The sequence below is a fragment of the Xenopus laevis genome, chromosome 9_10L (genome assembly GCF_017654675.1).
Source record: "Xenopus laevis strain J_2021 chromosome 9_10L, Xenopus_laevis_v10.1, whole genome shotgun sequence".
NCBI classification, from domain to species: domain Eukaryota; kingdom Metazoa; phylum Chordata; class Amphibia; order Anura; family Pipidae; genus Xenopus; species Xenopus laevis.
In genome coordinates this window covers 19,924,188-19,934,800 of record NC_054387.1, presented here as the reverse complement: position 1 = coordinate 19,934,800, position 10,613 = coordinate 19,924,188, and the positions used below count along the sequence as shown (strand labels likewise).

The following is a 10,613-nucleotide window of genomic DNA, read 5'->3' as shown; positions in this document are numbered from 1 at the left end:
TAATTTAGTGAGTTGCGAATTTTCCGCGCGATGAAAATGAAGTTTTGGAATATTTTATGCTATTGAAATAGTCTTGTTTCATGGCGTTTATTATGGCATGATCATGGCCAGATATGTATCTTCCAAAACTGCTGAACTTTATTAGATATATCAACAACACAGTAACTGATTTCACCCAATCAAACATGTATGCATCAATATTAAATCAACAATTTCAATCCAGTCACAAGACTCCCCCCTTACCAATAGAATCATATAAAAAAAATCATAAAACAAGTTTTACCAATAAATCTGTGTTTACATCTAGGCTGACGAAGCCTTTGGGTCCCTTCCTAGCCTAATAATCGTCTTTCATCTGAAAAAACTGCTTGTAGCAGCAAGACAAAAATAGAATAATCCAAAACATCGTTTGTTATCCTGTACTTCTCGTCTTCTCCTGTCAGAAATGGCAACAGGAACAGAATGATGAGTAACCAGGTGTATATGGAATATTTCCTGTCCCCTTGAGAATTTCTTGGCGGAAAATAATTACCACCGAAGAGATATTATATAATATTATCGGTAAAATTTGCGCGTTTAGTTAAACCAAGGCGATTAAGTGTGTGCGTAGCTTATTTTCAGCCAAATGCGAAAACATTCTTGCGCCAAGAAAATTCACAAATTATATAATGTACCGTAGGTTGTTTTAAAGTGGAAAAACATATTTTGGCGGACAAATTTGTCTACATTTTGTGCACATATTTTTATTGTGCTTTAGTAAACGACCCCAAAAATATGTGTTGTGTGTGTGTATATGGTTTCTTTAAAAAAACAAAGTAAACATTTGACCCGTTCTAGTATTATGTATAAATAATACGTTTTTTTTTTTGTTTGTTTTTTTAATATTTGTTAGAGCTGTGAACAAAACTGTAAAACAGCGCACCGCAACCTCTTATACCCTTAGAAAATAGTTGCTAAAATCGAATTTTCCCATTTAATCAAACCAACTAGGATGCACCGAATCCACATAATTTTTGGATTCGGCCAACCATCGAATCCTCTTGAAAGATTCAGGCCAATACAGATCCGAATCCTAATTTGCATATGGCAAATTATGGATGGGAAATGGGAAATAACATTTTTTTACTTCCTTGTTTATGTGACAAAAAGTCACGTGATTTCCCTCCCTACCATAATGAGCATATGCGGAATCGGTTCGGGCAGGTCAGAAGATCGGCCGAATCCTGCTGAGAAAGGTTTCGAATCCCGAAACGATCCTGTATTCGCGTGCATCCCCTTTAAAAAACACACTTTTCACAATCAAAACTAACATTCCAGAAGAGTAGTATTAAAACAAGGTGCATAAAAGGTCCCTACTAATAATGCAATCAAAATGATTAAAAAAATAAATGTATGTATGTGTTAATTACTGCTACAGCGGGGGAAAGTTAACTCTTGAAGTACATGCGGGGTGTTAAATATTAGTAATAAAAAAATCCAACCTTTTTTCTCATGGAAGCAACATCGGATGTAAAAAGAGTTGGGGAGCAACACAGGCATGAAAGGAGTCCATTGTGGTGCCAAAAAAGGGCAGTTGATTGGCCATTCTGGTAGCCCATATGTGGACTGGCAACCTACAGGAGGTGTCTGTTTTGGCAGTAACAGTAGGGTTTTTCTGCAAACAAAACTTGCCTCCAGGTCAGGAATTTCAAAATAAGCCCACTGTTTATGAGGCCACTGGTACAAACATCCAAGGGTTTGTGAGCAAACATGTTGCTCATGAGTCACTGGTTGGGGATTCAGCCTAGAGCAACTGCAGTTGTAGTGGCTAGAAAAGAAAATGTAAAAATTGCAACACATCTGATTATTAAAATATAATTATTTATTTGCAGGTTTTTTGCTTTGACCTCACTCAGAATGCTATTTTTCGTGGCATTTGGGCTAATGATAATCATTTGTGCAGACCAGTGGAAGAACAAGTTATGGCCTGAACTAGGAGGTAAGAAGGATTCTAGATATGATCGTACATTACGTGTGTGCTTCTGTCCATTCACATGAATTTATGTAGTTAAAGGATACTGTCATTGGAAAACATGTGTTTTTCAAAACACATCCGTTAATAGTGCTGCTAAAGCAGAATTCTGCACTCAAATCTTTTTTTCAAAAGAGCAACTCTTTTTTTTTTTTTTTTTTTATATTCAATTTTGAAATCTGACATGGGGCAAGAGCTAGACATATTGCACAGGAGCCCCCCAGTCATGTGACTTGTGCTCTGATAAACTTCAGTCACTCGTTACTGCTGCACTGCAAGTTGGAGTGATATCTCCCCAGCAGCCCATCAGCAGAACGATGGTCAGGTAATCGGATACCAGCTCCACGGTAGATACAAGAACAGCAGTTAATAGTAAAAATCCATGTCCCACTTTGACTCCTTCAGTTACTTTTTGTAGGATAAACAACAGCCTGTCAGAATCCATAATGTAGAAATGGCTCTTTCTGAAAGCACATGACTATGCCAAAATGACCTGAGATGGTTGCCTACACCAATATTACAACAACAAAAAATACACTTATTGGTTCAGGAATTAAATTTTATATGGAAGAGTGAATTATTTGTAATGTAAACCATGTAATTTAGAAAAAAAAAATCTATACCATAAAAATCATGACAGTCCTTTTAATGTAATGCTGGTTTTACCCACAGGGTTAGGGTTCTGATGTTTTCAGTATGATCATGTATCTGCTCAAAATTATCTGGAATGAATATGCAACATCTGACCACTCACAACCTCTTTACATGCCAGGGCAAAACTGAAAGTAAGTTCTAACTGCAGTTTTCCAAGAGAGCTTATCGGCTCACAGCAAAGTCTTCCCTGGGTCAGGATAGGCCAGGATAAAGACAGGCCCCATATTTCCTACTCATGCAGATAAACCAAAGGCTGCTTCCTTTTTTATGCTTTTAGCATGATGATATATTTTATGAAAATTATCTGTTATGAACATTATGTTCCATTATGTCCCTATCAGCACACACACGTGCTTTATTGGTCTGGACAAAATTTGAAAGACGCATGATTCTGCCTAGCAACAGTTCGCTTAGCCTAGCAGATCATAGTCGATCAGACTCTGGGTCACAAAGTCAAGCAAAATATAGTATATCATTTTTGTTCATGTTCTTGTACTGGGATATAGGTGTCTTATACAAGTTGTCAGAATGCAACAGACCCCCCCCCATGCATCCAAGGGATTATGATTATGGCTAAACCACCCAAGGAGTTGTGATGTATGAGTCTTGAGTATATACAGATGCTCAAAACATAAGATCTGGCATGTCTAGACTATTTCTTCGATGAGTTTTAGTTGTCGTAGCTTACTACATGTGTGATAAAAGTTTTGGTGTGTTGCAGCTGGGGCTTGATGTATCCAAGGCTGCTCTGTGTTCCAGAGCTATGCTATCATGCAGCTGATATATGGGTCAGCGTGAACAACTTTTTGAGGAACCTTCTGCTCTTCAAAACTGAAAACCCGGGCAAGGTATTTTGCATACTATGCTAAACTACTCAAACTATTTTACATGGCTTTATAGCTTCTGTGAGATGTGTTGAAATGGTGACACGCACCCATCCCCGCAGCCTTCTATCATGGAAAATAATTAAATTATGGTTTCTTAAATGAAAACAATTTTTTTTGTCGGCTTTATAAGTGAGCAAACAGATCTATTTGGCAGGACTGCCAAACAAGAGGATTTATGCCCAGTATGGCCACTGAGGTGGTTGTCAGAATGGTTCTAATCTGGCCCCATTTGGGTCAGCAATTGGATCACCATAGGGGTGTTTGTAAGAGCTGGTGGTGCAATAGGTCACCAACCAGATAATGATTGGGAATGATGTTCGTTTTGACCTATGTAACACCAATAATTGTTCATTTGCAGTATGTAGTGGCTGAGTCATTTATCCATTATAGGCCTGTGTGTGCCCACTTATATGGATTGTTGTTTATATCCTATAATAATATTGTGGCTAGAGTTGCCACCCGGCCAGTATTTTACCGGCCTAGCCGGTAAAACACCTGCCGGGGCCGGTATTACAAATTTACCGGCAATGCAGTTGCCGGTAATTTGCAATACCCTTTAAAAAAAAAGCCCCTGGCCTGCCCCCAATTCGCACAGAACTTACCCTTTTTCCAGCGCTGTGGACATCGCTGCTATGTTGCTCCGCCCCTTTTGTGGAATTCCACATAGCCCCACCCCCTTTTTGCATCATGGGCCGTCCCCTTTTGGTGCTCGCCCCCCACTGGCTGGTAATATTTTTCAATAAAGGTGGCAACCCTAATTGTGGCTAATTGTGGGGCATGCACCCAAATACACACTTTAGAGAATTGACTAATACTTGCTATAAATAAACACTATAGAACAACCAAGAATTGGTTTGGGCCAAGAAAAGAATTTACTGAATTTCTCCGTTGCATGTATTTATTTATGGATCTAAACATATTGCATGTTTCTTTTCCCATATGCAGTTCTGCCTTTTGGTCTGCAGCTTCCTGACATTCCTAGCTGTTCTTGGTGGATACATTCCTGGTGTTGTTCTGTCATATTTGCTTTGTAAGTTGAACATCTTCGCTTGTAAAGGATATTTGTACCAAAGAAATAAATATAAACATATTTAGGGAAAGACCTGGTAAATCAGTAGTTTATCCCAGCAAAAATAGTATTTAATTTATACATTAAAACCAGCTAATAATATTTAGTTCTGCCTTCTGCCCTCTATTCTGCTTCTGAGCTGGACCTGGGGTTCAGTATAGAGGTTGTCCTGTGGGGTTCAGAGAAGTAGAATGTGATAAAATAGATTCCACAATCTATTCACGGTGTTTGACAAGTGATATCCTCTTCTCTGTTTTTCAAACATCATGGATATGCCATCAGGACCATGTCCTATTGCCCTCGGCAAAACCCCAAAACACTGTTCTCTGCACTATAACTCATTATACTGTTTTTTTTTGCCATCCACAGTACTTTTTCTTCTGCTTTGGCCTCTTGCCATATATCACCAGCTAAGGCGGCGTATATACCAGAAGCTGGAACCAGCCCTGTAGCCTTATTAACCAAGATAATTCAGATGTTACATTCTATGAGCATGATCCAAAAGCTTGACCCACCTCCAGTTTCAGGACCATAAGTTTACTATTTGGCCATAGGGACTTTAAAGGAGAACTAAAGCTGAACTAAAGAAGTAGCCTAGAAATGTTGTACATTATGTTTAGGGTTCTTTACCAGCTCAAGGCAACCCCTAATGTAGATGAGGAGGCTAAGATCCTGATGCAAATAGAAAAGGGCGCTAGTCTGGGTAAAGTAATGACAATGGGGGATTTTAATTACCCAGCTATTGACTGGAGCAACAATACTGCCAGATCAGTTAATGGGAGCCTACCAGATAAAAAGCTATTCTGGACCTAGTGATCTCAAATGACCCAGAACTTAAAGCAAATGTGCAAGTCATTGAACCCCTGTGTAATAGTGACCATAATGTTGTATTATTTAATGTCTGGTGCAAAAACCAAATATATACTGGGGCAACAAAAACCATGAAAAGCTAATTTTAGTGCCTTGAGGGCTGCCTTACAGAATATTGATTGGGGCATTAAGTTTTCAGCTAAAAACACAGAACAGAAATGATTGTCATTTAAAATGATTACTGTTATCAATTTATTCCCTTAAAGAGTAAATGTAGAAGCTCTAAGAATCATCCTATGCGGCTTAATACAGAAGTAAAGAAGTTAATAGGAAAGAAGAGAAAGGCATTTAAAAACTACAAATCTGTTGGACAGAAGCTGCATTTAATGAATATAAACACTGTAATAAATGTTGTAAATCAGCAATCCGAAAGGCAAAGAAAGGAAATGAAGAGTTAATTGCGGTGGAGATGAAAATATATATAAATATATTATATATATATATATATATATATATTATATATATATATATATATATATATATATATATATATATATATATATATATATATATATATATATATATATATATATATATATATATATATATATATATATATAATTCTCTCCCTGAATCAGTTGTACAGGCTGATACATTAGATAGCTTTAAGAAGGGGTTGGATGGTGTTTAGCAAGTGAGGGAATACAGGGTTATGGGAGATGGCTCATAGTACAAATTGATCCAGGGACTAGTCCGATTGCCATTTTGGAGTCAGGAAGGAATTTTTTCCCCTCTGAGGCAGATTGGAGAGGCTTCAGATGGGTTTTTTTTGCCTAGCAGCAACTAGCAGTTAGGTAGATTAAAAAAGAAAAAAAACTAAAAGGTTGAACTTAATGGACGTATGTCTTTTTTCAACCTTCCTGACTATGTTACAATATAGAGCAGCACCCCTTTCTTTAGAGTGGTTGTTTGCCTTTGAGTTAATGCTTAGTGTGATGTAGAGAGTGATTTTGAGACAATTCACATATGATTTTCATTTTTTATTCATTTTTTTTATTAACAGTCGTACTGTTCAGGCCCTCTCCTATTCATATTCCAGTCTCTTATTCCAATCAATGCATGGTTGCTAGAGAAATTTGGACCCTAGCAACCAGATTGCTGAAACTGCAAACTGGAGAGCTGCTGAATAAAAAGCTAAATAAGTTAAAAATCACAAATAATAAAAAATGAAAACCAATTGTGAATAGTTTCGGAATATCACACTCTACATTATTTTAAAAGCAAATTTCAAGGTGAACAACCCCTTTAGGTGTGATAAACCACAGACTGAAGGTCACCCTTAAACACTGACCCCATTCTTCTTATCTGTCCAACTGGAAGAAGAGTCCTGCAGTGACAGCTGTACAATTTTGCTGATTCTAATCTTTTTGGTTTTTTTTTAAACTCTACTGTTTCTTCAGTCAGGGACAATGCTAGGTGCTGAAGGAATTGGGGCACAGGCCCAAAAATTATAACAGTTGTGAAAATATGAGGAACATTAATTCCTATGTTCTCTAATTTTGCTCTTCTTACTGTATTTCACTTCTATATTTTTAAAACAAATTTGCTTTATGTACTTTTTCCTCTTACTCTATTATTTCTCTCACACATATTACTCTGAACCTTTCCTCTTCTGCTCTTCCTTTGTCATATACGCAGCTTCTAGTAATAGTCATATAAAATCATCCTTAACTTATTTTCTTTTTCTTCCTTCCTTTTTTATTTTATCTCCCTTTTCCTTTTTCTCCCCATCTTATCAACTCCATTTTTTTTGTTTTCGCTATTTTTGGTATTGCTTTTTTAATTCATATTTAGTCTCTTCTCTCTACATTTCCTTTTTTTTTATCCACTGATGTTCACCTCCTCCTCTTTCTCCCATTTTGTTTTCTTTCTGGTATGCCATTATCCTTTGCCTTTTCTTAGTTTTCTGCCCTTTTACTATTCCGTGCTTTCTCTTTCTTCCCCAAACTAGCAGTGTAGCTGTGAAAAATATATTTTGCAAAAATATTAATCCACTTTCCTCATACTGAATATGGCAGTGGTATTGTGAAATATGGACCATATCCCTGTGAACTAAAATACATTACTGTGAAACATTCATGTTTCACATTAAATTCTTCCTTGAGATTGTGTTATAAAGGTTTTTTTCTTGTTTTCCTCCAGATTTTTGCTGCGTGTATGTGCCAGCGAGTGCACTGAGCATACAGCCTTCAAACCATGAAGTGGAATGGCTGGAAGATCCCAGGAATAACCATTATAAACACAATCTTCAGCCCATTAACCCAGTGTGAGAATGCTTGGTGGAGAATCCATACCTGCAGGAGGACTGTTGTGTTTATCTACATAAAGATAATGTTATATGCTATGTGCTTCCAGTTTAGCGTTACTGAACCTTTAGATAAATTGATGCTATATACTGGGTGTGTGATTCATTGAACCCCCCAAAAGTCTGTATATATTATTTGTTTGTTAAAACAGTAGACAATTGAGATTTTGAGTATCGTTTATTGCCCAGGAACAAAGTGAATAAGAATAAACCTTGGCAGGTTGTTCTGCTTCCAACATTTTTTTTCAATTCAGTTGTTTTCAGATAGTTCAGAAATCGACTTTTTTTTCAATTGCTATTTACTATTTGTGGCAGCTCTGAGAGGGGATCAGACTCTGTAAACTGTTCTAAATTGATACATTAGTTGCTATATTCCTTATCTTTGGCCCTGCTAAGTACAATATCTGAGTTTCATGAAAGGCTATGGATATAATAGATACAATAGTTGCTTGTATTCCCACAGATGCTTCTGAGAAATGTATCAACTCACGTAGCAAACTGTAACACTTAACAGATTCTGCACCTGGATTACTGAGATGTCAGACAGGACATTAAAGGGAACCTGCTACTGTAAGAAATAATTCCCAATTCATTTTTACTGTTTGCCAAGCAAAATAAACTTTACTTAAACTATATAAATTATTTAAATCCTGTTTCCTTCAGTTTTGGAATTCACAATCATAGCAAGCAAGTAGGTTCCATTTCATGAACACTGTTATTAAGGCAAACTTTGCATCATCCTAATATCTTATGTGCCATATGGCCATGCACAGGCTACACAATTAGATGTTGAGAAGGGAGGGGAATGAGAGGATATTAGAGACATCTAGAAAGTGCAGAATGGAAAGTGAATTAATTTCCTGTCCCACCTCTAGGCCTGAGGCATGCTACTTTTTAAAAGGTGCCCTTTATCAATCTTCATGCAACAAGCAAGCTGAACCCGTATTTTTTTCAACAGGCTGACATTTGGATCACAATCAAAATAACGCAGGGCATCAGGGCGAGGACCATATCAACCAGCTGATACACTCCTATTCCCAATGGAAATTTTAAATTTGCCAGATAGATAGCTGCCAATTTTTGGGCAAGATATCAGTCAGGCAGGCCCATTGATGGGGCCCCATTGAGGCAATAATATGCCGGTCCATATATGACCACCTGTATGGCCAACTTAAGACGAATTGTAATTGGTCTTACAATGGTTTTTTTAATATTTTTTTTTCTTATGCAGCTCCCCATTTTGGAATTTAAACTACAATATGATCTTGTTGCCCTTGGCCAATATGGTGTAGAATAAAAATGTAAAAACGATATGGTAGTAAGTTGTTATTATGTTAGGTATCAAATTATTAGAAACAACTGGAGTTGGAACATAGCACCCAGATAGTGTGAGCGTTAGTCCTTTAACTCACAGCAACTCAAGTCACTTCAAGTGACAACTTTAAACTTTGATCCCACACACTTACTTAAAATATAACTTTTAATGAGGAAAATAGTTAAAATCTAAAACGCACCATATGTGACCAATTCACCACAACTCAACACACCCACTGCATTTATTAGCGCAGTGTTGGACCGTGTCCATAAAAACACAAAGCTCTACCATCTGTCCACCTTTTGCAGTCTTTCAGTACAAAACCAAAATCGGAATGTTATAAACGCCTTTACATTTTAGCAATTAGCAAGCCACAGTAGCCTGCCCCCTCCCTTCCTTTCCTGGATGGTGCAACCTGCCTGTCTATGGAGGGAGCGGTCGGAGCTACTCTCACCACCGTCCACCTATGTTGCCCTACGTGTTTCCACTTGAATGGCTTCTTCAGGAGTATAGGTGGTACATGGTTGTGGCTTTCCAGTAGAATAAGAATGGCCCAAATCCACTAATTTACTAATTGTCAGTGCTGGACTCCAAATGACAAATCAAATACCCTAACAGCAACTTCCCCCTGTCCCCTTCCCAAAAAATGATTATCTTCAGCTGTCCAGCAGTCTTATATTAAAGGGCTTCTGTCATGATTTTTATGGTGTGGTTTTATAACTAAACTACACTTTGTACATAGCAAATAATTCATTCTACCATTTAAAAAAGTATTCTTAATAAATAAAACCAATAGTCATTGTGTCTGATCCTGTGCTTTCAGAAAGAGCCAGCATTTCACAATGGGACTGCTTTCAGCTATTGTTTCAGTGAAACTGATGAGATTTCAATGCATGATTGTGCTGGAGAGACACGTTTTCCATGGCAGAATCCCTTTAACATTTGGTTAGTCAGGCATTCAGGATTCAACCAAATCCTGCAAAATAGAGGCTTGGTTCCTAAGGTCCTGGCAGGACCAAATCTGAACCCTTAACAAGGACAGTTTCCTATATAGTCTCATGACATGTAAAATTCAGGAAGCTTATGTAGGGTTGGACAGTAGACTGGAGCAGTGTGGGCTCACGAGAGAAACTGGTGTCAAGACAACATTTTCCAGGTCCTGCCCACCCTGCCATAGGCAGGCCCGGACTGGCAATCTGTGGGTTCTGCTAGAGGGGCTGCTGTATGGTTCAATAGAAAGTTTCCATATAGTGGGCTGGTAGGGGGCAGTTTGGGCTGGTAGAGTGCTGTTTGGGCCTCTGTGTACTTGGAATGGCAAGGCCTATTTTGACTCCCAGGCTTGGCCATAGGCCCTGCCCACCTCATCCCACAGTAGAAACTCCACACAGACACGAGAGCTAAACAATAAAAGCACTTTTGGCCAATGAAGTATTAAGCCTGCCACCACGTCAAGGTAGGCTCCTTAAGGAGGTGCATACGCTAACATAAATTGCATTTAGTTT

General features: G+C 37.9%; 1 protein-coding gene across 1 annotated transcript in view; it reads left to right on the top strand.

Moving 5' to 3' along the window:
* retreg3.L (reticulophagy regulator family member 3 L homeolog) overlaps positions 1-8,431 on the top strand; it is a 20,828-nt gene extending 12,397 nt beyond the window's left edge. The window contains 3 exon segments of the mRNA NM_001092344.1: positions 1,872-1,978; positions 4,498-4,582; positions 7,634-8,431. Coding sequence (NP_001085813.1) covers positions 1,872-1,978; positions 4,498-4,582; positions 7,634-7,691 — 250 coding nt within the window. The 3' untranslated portion in view covers positions 7,692-8,431.
* The last annotated feature ends 2,182 nt before the right edge of the window (positions 8,432-10,613 follow it).